The sequence below is a fragment of the Branchiostoma floridae genome, chromosome 3 (assembly GCF_000003815.2).
Source record: "Branchiostoma floridae strain S238N-H82 chromosome 3, Bfl_VNyyK, whole genome shotgun sequence".
NCBI classification, from domain to species: Eukaryota; Metazoa; Chordata; class Leptocardii; order Amphioxiformes; family Branchiostomatidae; genus Branchiostoma; species Branchiostoma floridae.
Genome location: NC_049981.1, coordinates 26,516,250 through 26,528,178, shown reverse-complemented (window position 1 = coordinate 26,528,178; position 11,929 = coordinate 26,516,250). Strand labels below are relative to the sequence as shown.

Here is an 11,929-nt window from a genome sequence, read left to right as displayed (position 1 = left end):
AGACCGACTATAGTATCATTAAAATCTGCAATCTGTCACCAAAGCTAGCCTTACTCGTAGGGAGAGTAGTCACAAATGACGCCGGCATCTTTGCTGTGGTCGCACTCGTGCACGAACCAGGGGGACCTGTCGCACTCAGCTAGCGCAGTCTCGTTCCCAACACACTGGGTGTTGTACGACAGGATGGGGCCGTCGCCTTTTCAGAAGAACGCCGCACGGCGAGCCTTAGACACGCCCCTGTTGGGGTGAAGTGATGACATTCTCTTACTGACTACATATAGGAAAGCTGATTGCCAATCCTTTATATCACGCCAATTCGGGCTTACAGAGAAATGCATTTCTGCACACAAACATACCATGATGTTCAATAATAGCAGAAATAACAGTAATTTATTCTGGTTACGTATGTGATACTAATAGAAATAGAAAAAAAAGTTTTGACGTTATTTGTACACAAGGCTTTCAAATAAGTCACAGCTTATGTCACAAAAATTGGCACAACAGGTATCGTTAAAAACCATAAACATAATGGGATCTGACCCTTGGTAGCGATGTGCTAGCCGCATTTATCATGACAGCATGGGAAAAGCAAACCGGGAAACACCAAGGACATGCGGGTGCTTCGTCATGTCTCCTGGTATTCATCTTGTGACTTTGACGGTGACACCCACTTTAAAACAACACGATAAAGTAGGCCGTGGGATTGTTTAATGGTCAAACTCACTCTACTCCCAGTTGGGCGCAGACAGCTTTTGCGTCCATATCGTCCCACATGTTGTCACAAATCGTCCCCCACTGGCCGTTGTAGAACACCTCCACGCGGCCCTCGTGGGGACTGCGCCCGCCAATCAACCTAACAGGCCGGATGGGATCTGCAGGAAGAGACATAAGCCTGATGATGATGTGGTAGTTTGGTGCTACCATTGACGTGTTGACTTGCCATAGATGATTTTGAGTCTTTAAAGCAAATATCTCACCCAAAATCTTATGGCTTTTCTAGAAAGTGTTTCATAAATTTGTTTCTATGCCAAATCAATAACAGTTCATTGGGAAGCAAGAATCCACCTATGCACAATAATTTTGCAATAGCAGAACACGGTTGACAACTACTTCTACTATATCAATAATAAGGATTCTATTACATTGACTAATGTAGCCTACAATCATTAGATAACATGAATGAAGAACAAATCCTTTCTTCACAACCAGGGAGTGACACAACCACCGACGGTTCGGTGAAGGTCTGTCACCTTCCTCACGGCAATGCCGCAGCTAGGTGTCGCTGCTAACAAATGCGGCCCAAAATGTTTATCACATGCACATATATGATACAGACAGTGAAGTTCCTAACCTCCACAGTCACGTTCATCACTGTAGTCACCACAGTCGTCCTCTCCGTCACAAACCCACGGTTTAGAAATACACTCTCCATTGGAGCATACAAACGCGTTCTTACACCCTGTGGAAAGAAGAGCTGTTACAAACATGTCCATTCACGTTCTGTTTAACTTTGGAATGTCAAAACAATATGTGAACACAAAAGACGAACAATGGAACATGAAACATGAAGCATTTTGCAGGAAATTAGAACAAAAGTAATAAAAAACCTGTATGAAATAAACTAAGATGTCTCTGAAGCATGAACAAGCACACATACCAAACGTCCGCAACTCCTCTGGAAAAAGAAGGAAAACGAGCGATGTGAAAACGAGGAAATACAAACACAAAGTAAAAACATCAATTATCAGTATGGTTTAGAAAATAAAATATCATGACAGTACACGAAATGTCACACAGCACATGCCTAAATATGTTTCATTATCTATTACGTTGTAACATACAAAAAGGTAGTTGGCAACAAAGTCCGATATTTAGTGTTTAACTCCATCCAAAGCACCAATGATGCAGACGCCACGTGAAGATGCCCGGAAAGACAAAGATATTTCTAAAATTTAGTTGAGCAGCTCTAAGTAACCGTTTAGAAACTTAAGGTTTTGTTACTTGTAAATACCTTCACAATCCATCTCATCGCTATCGTCCCCACAGTCGTTGTTGCCGTCACATACTCGGTCCCTCTCGATGCAGAAGCCGTTATCACAGGTGAACCGCTCCACCCCGCAGCCTGTACAAAACAATGTGCACATTATCAAACAATACAGTCCAGAACAGAAACTTCTAATCTTTAGGGTAAGATTTCAGTAGACTAATCTTACACTACAATGATTTATTTATCCCCTTGTTTCCCAATTTATCAACGCTGTTCATCAAATTGTAATATCAGGCTGGTAGAAGTTGTTACGTTTTTGTTGGTAAGCCTACCAATGAATACAAAATGGAGGTGTCCTGGCGGTTAAGACTACCAAAAGGCAAAGATGACGGATGACGGATGAACAGAGCATTCCTTTAAGGTTAGTCGAAATCCGCCGTACGCCTTAATGTACTATATATTCTGCTCCCTTATGCGATATGATGCAAAATTCAGATGCTGAAACTAACTCGAAAAGTATCGTTCTCAACGTGTATGTATAATATATGTGTGCAGGAAGTGCATTTCCGTTTGATAGGTATGATCGGATTGTTATGAACAATGACCGTTGAATATTCACAAGCTTCAAGGTTAGGATAGAACAGCAAATGTACCCAGCAATTACCCTAGATTAAATAATGAAAAATTAGCGGCCATTTTCATGGCTTGATGATCAGTATTCCGCCAACGTTGGTAACATCATCTAAGCAGTCACTTTGATAGACGAGCACAATTTGATTAGCGCCGCTTTGCGAGATTACTTTCTTTGTGTGCCAAGAATTACTTGACCTTTGACGCCAATAACTTTCACAAACCCTCAATAGAACGCCGTCTGATCTTCCGAATTGGATAGGCTGTCGACTTTTATCCTAATTAAAACAACGAGGAAGGTGATCTATGGACTTGAGAATCAGCCTACCATCATCCACTGAACACGATCTCTTCGTGGTATGAAGTGGATTCTTACGTCATCAGTTCAAAGTAAACCATTTCTATCTCATTTATGGCAAACATTCTAACACCGCAATATTTGCAAGAGTTGGACCAACTTCAGTCGAAACACTTCGGTACAATTATATCTGTTGGCTTCGAATTCCATGGTGGTGTGTCATAATATTGCCTCTCGTGTCTGACATCGTTTTGACACCAACGCAATGAAAGGATGACGATAGCAGGATTGTGCGGATAAATAGTAGGTGCCAGTGTTAGAAATTGACTAACAACACGCTATCTGTGCTTTTTGGTTTTATCATCTAATTGGATAGTCTGGCACGCTTTCTGAAGAGTTGAAACTACTGGGATGTGGTAATCTATTCAGATCGATGAGTATGGTGGGGTATTTGATATACTAAATCATGGTTCTCCCTAAACACGCCACCTACTGCTTCCATAATACACAAATATTCAGATATACAAAATGTATTCAACAGCTACAATTAGCTAGCTCCGTGGTCCAAAACTGGCCGTGCTAACCGCAACACCACAGCACGCTGGTTGATGCAGTTCATATCGAACCTTTTGGAATTTCTTTAGCAAATTTTGACAAATCTGTAGCAGTCCCTATTGTAAAAAGTTGCCCACTTGTATGTTACATAGATAATACAGTTATAAGGACAGCACAGTAAACGTGGTCAAGGATCCTCTACAGCAATCTTCTGGATAATGACGTTAACAGTATCCATGGCGTCTGCATGGAGCCTCCAGCTCAACCAAGATATTATGATGGCGCTGCCCATTCATAACAAGTGGTCCGGATTGTGCAAGAAAAATGTTCCCAGATACCAGAGATGGCAATGGGTATTGGTCACGCGACACACAAAATGGGACCACAATGCTATTTTGTAGATGGGCACCCGGGGGCTTTGTTGGAAATATGGCGGTGGGGGGAAACCCGACAACCTGGCTCCAAAAGTCAACGACCTAATCGAAGAAGAATCGCAGACGTAATAAACCTCTGGGAACTTCGATACTGTTTGGTTGTGCCGTTACTTTATTATTGATCTAAGCATCACCGCAGGTAAGTCCATGGATAGATTCACCGGTAGCCATGGAATAAAGACACAAAGCTCCAAACACCTTCATAAGTTGCAAGGACAAAGATACCTTCGTAAGAACGTAATTGTTATCTAATAAAAGGACAATTATGTACAATTTTCAGTACATTTTTTTCAAAAATTTGACGCCGAAACGTTTCCCCTAACAAAGAGGCTCTATTTCAGCATCATGGTTCCAGTGTTGTACATGCCACCTATAGTACTGGCGTTTTTCAATGATTCCCAGGGGGTACCTGGGTACTTTGTACCTATTAAATAGATAAATAACACTATGGCAAATTATCATAATGAAGAAAAAAGATGACGTGATTCTAGACTTTCTCGAGTTTACGCAGCCTCATTTAGACTACTACTATTGTTAGTAAGTAATGTTAAGCAGGAGCGTATTTTTCTGAGATAATCCTGATAACAAGGAACATACATAATACTTATGAGCTCAAAGTAATACCTCTTGAGGGTATTGTGTTGCGTCTTATATCTTTCATTTCAAACGCTCTTGCAATAATAAGAATAATTTTATGCTACCTCCATCATATACTGCATATTTGACAATAAAAGATGGGCTTAGCTCGAAGCTAGACGTCTCTTATGAAAGGTCTACTGCTAGATTATTGACATTCACAAAATTACGTAGTTCTCATTACATTACTTTATGGTTTCTTTTTAATTAAAACTATGGTTTCGCTATATTTTCAAATTCTTCTTGGCGTTATCTGCTGGAACCATATTGATATAGTTTGAAATGTTATTTTACTGTTTAGGCTACGAATAGATCATAGTCATTTCTTTGGCAACACGGGAATCGATTTTAATAGTGTGTCCTCTTTGAAGTATACGACGTCTGACTACCATATTCATCAGGACGACTTTAGAACGTGCGTTGAATGTAAGAGAAAATTTCGAAGTAAAAATTCTATTAGCACAATATTTAACCTTGGCTGTCATCATTATCCTTTGAAAAGTCATTTCAGCATTTCGAATTTCCTCGGAGACCCATGTTTTATTAGAAGTTTAAATCACAGGCTCGGTATTCAACTAAAACCGGAGTTTGGACGTATGCCGAGTTGGGTCGGTAGATCAGTTAACAGAGTTTCACCTCTGTATGATTTCTGGTAAGTCACACACCAGATTTATAGTACAGAATTTTAAGATGAAAGTCTATTTTCAAAATTTTTGTTTTTAGCTTAAAACACACCGTGTTCCCTAGAGCAAAAAACTACATTAATGAAAACTAGAGTTCCACGAACACATACCTTTGCCAAATAAACCAGGTTTGTTATGTACATTGATATCTGTAGACAAATGCGTTACTCATTTCATTTTATATTATAATCATATGCTTGGAGTTGGTTTATAAAATCTCGGCATTAATTATGCAAATTAGATCCCAATTTACAATTAATTAATATCAAATTGTATCAAACATTACTTAAGCTATCAGCATACCAAAAATGATGATGATCCTTTGATCCATTTTTAACTTATTCTCTTTCAAAGTCTTTTACTCTCTTCCCTCTTTCTCAGTTACATATGTGACAACTTTGACACCTTTGAAATACTTTAAAGAATGCAGTGGATTTATGAACTTTTCCCAATCAATTATGCAAATTAGCTGTTGATTTGCATAATAAGTATCACATTATATACGTCTTCACATAGGCTATGGACATGCCAAAAATCATCATGATCCATCAACACATTTTTTCATTAGTTATGCAAATGAGGTCGTCATTTGCATGATAAATATGTATTGACATTTCTCTCTTTCTCTGCTACATATGTGACAAGTTTTTTAAGCCCATCATGGAATGTAATGGAGTTATAAAATGTCCTCATTAATTATGCAAATTAGCTGTTGATTTGCATAATTGGTATCTCATTATGTAGGTCTTCACTTACGATACCTACATACCAAAAACATGATGATCCGTCTCATTAATTATGCAAATGAAGTCATCATTTGCATAATTGATATCTATCGACATTTCCCTCCTTCCCAGCTACATATGCGACAAGTTTGAAAGTCCTATCATGGAATGCAGTGGACTTATAAACTTTCCTCATTGATTATGCAAATTAGCGGTTGATTTGCATAATTAGTATCCCATTATATAACTCATCACTTTTTCTATCTACAAGAAGATCCGTCAACACGTTGTAGAGTTATTCTGGTCCAAAGTTTGAAAGGAAACCGGCGCCTGCAGTTCTAATAGGTATATCCGATAGGGGGGCCAAACTCACAGCACGAACTCTCTGCCCCGAGGGCTATCTACCACTCAAAAATCATGACCACAGCATTTCCAGAACACGAAATATAAAAAAATTGAGTTTCCGCTGCAGTACCTTAGCAAGCCGCTAGGGGGCCCATTATCGAACTTGACCTTCGTTTTTCCGACCCCTACCCACATACTAAATATCATTAGGATCCATCCAAGGCTTCTCGAGTTATGCTGTTGACACACACACACACACATACACACACACAGACACACAGACACACAAACACGCCCCAAACATAACCTTAGCCATTCTGGCAAAGGTAATCAAATGATGTCATGATAGAAACGTACTACGCCTGCAGTCATAGGCTGACTTGCGTCTTGGTAATTTCATTTTGATAGTCGATGTCAAGTTCTTGCTTACACATTGCGTTCGTAGTCCAAAATTGGTAAAACTTAAGCTACGAATGTAGGCCAATGCTACGAAACTTTCAATGGTTGATCAAACTTCTAGGCGAATTCGCCACATATTATTCTGATGTGCATGTAGATACTCCACTACGCACATAGCCTCCTGTGAACAAATCATGTTACCGGTCTGCCGTTGTCTATATCTCTCCAAATGTAAAATCTTATTTTACGGACCTATAAAACCATCTGTCCAAAGTACTGTACATCATGTTGGAATATTTTGATGATCGGTATCGCTCTCATAAAGGTTTCCGTTGGGCTAAAAGCCAGTCTCACGTGACTAGCTTGGCCTCTGTCAGAAAGCGCCTAACCTTGGGGTTGACTGGTGTGAGATGGGGCACATATAATGGCGACCTTATAGGTCTTATCAGTCGGTAAGATCAGCATAATCCTTCACCGCACACACGGACCATTTGCGTCAACCTGGCGAGGTATAAATCACAACATACTTAATACCACACAGGGCACGTTCTGTCATTATTTCTACTTCAATGAGTGAAGCTGGAAGTGGGATGCCCGTTGATAAGCTTTTGAAAGAGCTGCCGGCACACAGTCTACTTAGAGGACCAGCTTGCAGGTCATACTTTTTGGTGACGGTCTATTGAGAGTTTTATTTGTTTGTGCGCCATTAGGCGCAAGAGGGCCCTCGGAAAATATCACAAGTTGTAGACTTGGATGGTATAGTAATGGTATGGCTATAGCATAGTAATTTGTAGAGCCAGGGAAGTCGCTATGTGCTCTAATGCAGTTGCGCAGTCCATTGTGTTGTGTTGTACAACCTGATGTTGACAGTGAAAACTATTTGCGGCAAACGTTCTAGATATATTTTCAAAGACAAAACTGTCTGGTATATGAATATAGTAGTAGCAAACTGTGTTTCAAATATTCAAGTAGAAATCAACTCATTCCTGCGGAAATGAATCGTTTATTCGACTGCATTGCAACAAAGTGAGGAACGAATGTTGTATCATGATACAGTAAACAGATAAAATGTAAAGTTTATCAACACTACTATTGCAGTGAACGACCTTATTTTCTCCCAAGGTTATCGTAACCCACACAGAGACGCTAAAGTATTACGTCTGTCTGTTGGTAAGGGTTTTTACGCAACAGCATCCGTCATTAGGCAATATGGCTGCCAAAGGCTTAAAACAGATCTACCCCCCGGGTGTTACAAAGTCTATATGATAAGATGGCATCACGCACAAAAAGCACCCGCACATTAATGGGAAAGGGAAGGGCGTTTTGGCAATATATGAGCAATATGTCATTATAGTAGCACTGAAATCAGATCAACCAATGGTAGCCTGTAGTCACATTGGCTACGGAGATACCCCACAGGGTCCAACTTTGCACTTGGAATGAATAATAGTATATTTCACCACTTTATAACCGGTTAAATTGCATGAGGCAGGTCAGAAAAGTCCCCATTATATATGGACTACTCACCCCAACAGTTCATCTCGTCACTGTTGTCGCCACAATCATTGTCCCCGTCGCAGAGCCAGGCCTTGTAGGCACACTCCCCATTGTCACAGAGGAACGGGTCGGTGCCACATCCTGCCGAGGACATAAAACATAGATAACCATGCACTTTCGAAAATCATACCATTCGTCAGTAGATAGAGTTGTGTATTTACATGTTTAGCTGTTAAAGACCTTAGGTTACGATAGCCGTTGAGCATTTACTGTGTCAAGATTCTTAATGAGTTCTGGGTTAATGGAAAGATCGGTAGTGATTTTTGATGACACACAAACAAAACTCTATAAAGCTGCCCCCAGAACTGCACTGTTCCAAATGGAAGGGTGACACGACCAAGTGACTTGGACTCGAGCAACGATTCTTCATCTTCGTGTAAGTAGAGGAAAAGTTTTCCAAAGATATACGAATAATGTTTATGGTGCGAGGCATGTATCTATTTGCAATATTATGTCAGTGCGCCGTTGAGTCTTGCAGAGAGCAATAAAATGTTTGGAGTCTTATTTGTCCATCAATTCCAACAGTATTGTCTTTCCATCATGATAACGTATTGCCCCTCTCCATGACAAAAGCGATTGTAGGCTCGAGTATCAAAGTTTGAATTCACTCAGCTTCTTCTGTGCTTCTCAAGAGTGGGTATATCGGCACTGGCATCTGCAGCCCGCAAAACCACTTTAACACAAGTATGGTTTTCTTGATCCTCAGAATTAACCTTTTCAGTAACGGTAATGGCTAATGTTCGCATGGGGTTTCAACCGAGACAGAGTATTCCCTTCGCATGATGTTAGATAATTACTGCTGCACAGTTCTTTATAGATGTTTTGGCCAACCGTGCCATGGGCGAAGGTTTTATTCCCGTTTGGTACTTAGCTCGGCCGTTATAGATGAGGTTTGGTCATGGCTAATGAACAACACTTACTTGCTTAATTGACTGCGCCCACTCTTCTAATTTGTCACGTTTTCCAGAGCAACAACATTCGATCTTTTCATCCCAAACTAACGGATAGCCTTGACTCTTTCTATATATAAGGGCAAGTTCAAAATTATGGAAAGTGAAAAGGAAAGTAACTTCTTATGCTGCCATACTGGAAATAGCTTCTTGTACAAAGTTAGGTTTATTATGATATATTCAGGTTCATGTGTTGAGTACGATGAAAACAGAACAGCAGAAACAGCAATTTCAAACAATACAAGGGTAAAAATATAAATGAGCAAAGTCCTTTCCATCGAAGAGTTTAGACCCGGAAATATTGAATTTCGATTTGGAAAAGTCATGGCGGCTCAAGGAACTAAGCAACCGCATTGGCAATCTTCCAGCTGAATAGAAAACGAAGCGCCGGTACAGTAGGTTGGCAGGGGAGTAACGCGAGGGCGAAAACGCTAATTTTCACAATCAGCAGTCGTCACGGTTATTCCTTATACACATGTAGTCTCGTCCTGGGATACCGAAGAGCATTTGATTAAAAGTACAAGAAAAAGCAGCATATATTAAGTGAGAATTGTTCACTGCCGATGTTATTGCCAATTTGCCAACTCATCATCATCATCATCATCATCATCGTCATCATCATAATCATCGTCGTCATCATCATCATCATCATAATCATCGTCGCCATCATCATCATCATCATCACCATTATCATCATCAGTAGCAGCAGCAGAGGCATATAATAGAAAATGTTTTCCTTTCCGTTTTGGGACTTCCGTGTTTAATCCGTGAAAACGCTTGACTTGTAACGTTTGTTACGTCTTTTTGATTCACGTCTTTTTAGCGCATATTCTATATCAAGAAAACCTCTATTGTTTTAAGTACAAGGGTTCAATGACACTTTCACACCGACTGGAAAAATGTATTGACCTCCCATGCCAACATGCTAGCAGTCTTTCACGGCTGGTGCCTTCAAAGTACATTGTAGTTGCTAATTGTGATTTGTTAATGATAGCACGCGTATAACACTTTATATTGAAGATAATACTGTTGATTTCAAGTATTCTCATATATTGATCGCACAGTCTTAAGTTCCTCTAGGATCTAAAAAGGGTTCGTGAATACTCACACCGGTAGTTTCAATTACAACTACCCGGTACCCAACCAATGCGCCATTACCTCAGCTAAAGTCTATAAATCCGACCGATTTTTAATGCTGAGGCAAATTACGACTTGGGGCTTCTCTAGCTACATTCTTTATATCTATTGGAGGACGTGTCTAGTTATAAAAAATATCGCAGATATAGGTTATCAAAAGATCAAGATTTAGTCCTGAAGTTTTCTTTTTAACAATATCTAAAATGAGTCCAGAAAAACTTAATGAACACTTCACGTACACATACGCAGAGGACACTGTCTGATTGCTGCTCAGCAATCGACTAGCATCATTATTACACCTCGCTCTACTTGGTGATATAAAGACTGTTTGAAGTTGAGAAATGAAAATACGCATGTACTGTTTAGAAATATGTTTAAACATATATATGTGAGCTCACAGATTCCTACGATGATTTCAAGTGGCCATTAGGGAAAATATTTTTTGAACACTCGTTCGACCATAAGAGGCAGTATGGATAACCACTCACCGACACACTTCATCTCGTCGCTGTTGTCCCCGCAGTCGTTGATTCCGTTACAGACGCGATCCTTCTGAATGCACCAGCCGTTTCCACACAGATAACTGTCCACTGTACAGTCTGGAAAATAACATGGGGAAAACGTATCTGTCAAATGCAGAAGCCGTTATATAGAAATTGGATTAAACTAGTTCGGTGCTAACGGTAATGGAAATCAAACGTGTACTTGTTTGACAGGTATATTCATATACTCGAATTGATATAAATATTAATAATGTTCTCGTTCAAGTTATGTATTTGAGGAAAGGGTTATTGAAACTGTTTGTCCATTAATGGCTCCATGATTCACTAGAAATACGTTGCATGAAATGTTTGACGAACTGCACCGTAGGGTGGCGCTTTTGATCGTACCTCCACAGTCCTCTTCATCCGACCCATCTCCGCAGTGATCAAACTTGTCACAGCGACGTGACACGGACACACACATGCCGTTCTTGCAGCGAAACTGCCCCTCTCCACAACCTGGGAATAAATGTACCATTTAATGGGTCAATGGGAGGAGAGATGGCCATAGAAAGAACCCATTTGAATGAGAAGACCCGGTCGTTCACCCGTGGAGTAATGTTCTGTTGGGCTGTTACTGCCGTGATGCGGGCATTATGCACCGTATTCATACAGGTTGTAATTATCACATTTGTCTTTACCACAGTGTTAATGTCAGCAGAGTGGAAAGACCCCGCGAGGAATACTTTAACAGTTGGGGCAGTACACGGGAGCAGTAAAAGTTGCCGACATGACATTTCTAAGGTTTGAAATATGACATGACTAAAATACCTGAGGGTGGTGACCTACTCACATTTGACCTCTGCCAGCAGAAAAAAATCTGGCTGTCATCCAACTCAAATGCCACGAGATCAATATTTCACGTTGATGCAGAAATAGCAAAAATTGATTATGGACAAGAAGAATTGCCTTAACTGCAAGCGGGATGCTCGGCGTAAGGTTTTAATCAATGATGTGCATATTCATGATACGATACCTTGAAAAATCAATCCGAACGTCCGTTATGTTTTTATAGGGTCACTGTTTTTGTTCTAGTTGTATAGAACGTACG

The 11,929-nt window shown here is 40.1% G+C and overlaps 1 protein-coding gene across 1 annotated transcript in view; it reads right to left on the bottom strand.

The window, feature by feature from the left end:
* Positions 1-64: 64 nt before the first annotated feature.
* LOC118411606 (cubilin-like) overlaps positions 65-11,929 on the bottom strand; it is an 87,779-nt gene continuing 75,914 nt past the window's right edge. Inside the window, exons 13-20 of the mRNA XM_035814065.1 lie at positions 11,227-11,337; positions 10,825-10,935; positions 8,220-8,330; positions 2,012-2,122; positions 1,658-1,675; positions 1,352-1,459; positions 725-872; positions 65-237 (exon numbers count right to left, since the gene is read on the bottom strand). Coding sequence (XP_035669958.1) covers positions 201-237; positions 725-872; positions 1,352-1,459; positions 1,658-1,675; positions 2,012-2,122; positions 8,220-8,330; positions 10,825-10,935; positions 11,227-11,337 — 755 coding nt within the window. The 3' untranslated portion in view covers positions 65-200. The remainder of the gene's footprint in view (positions 238-724; positions 873-1,351; positions 1,460-1,657; positions 1,676-2,011; positions 2,123-8,219; positions 8,331-10,824; positions 10,936-11,226; positions 11,338-11,929) is intronic.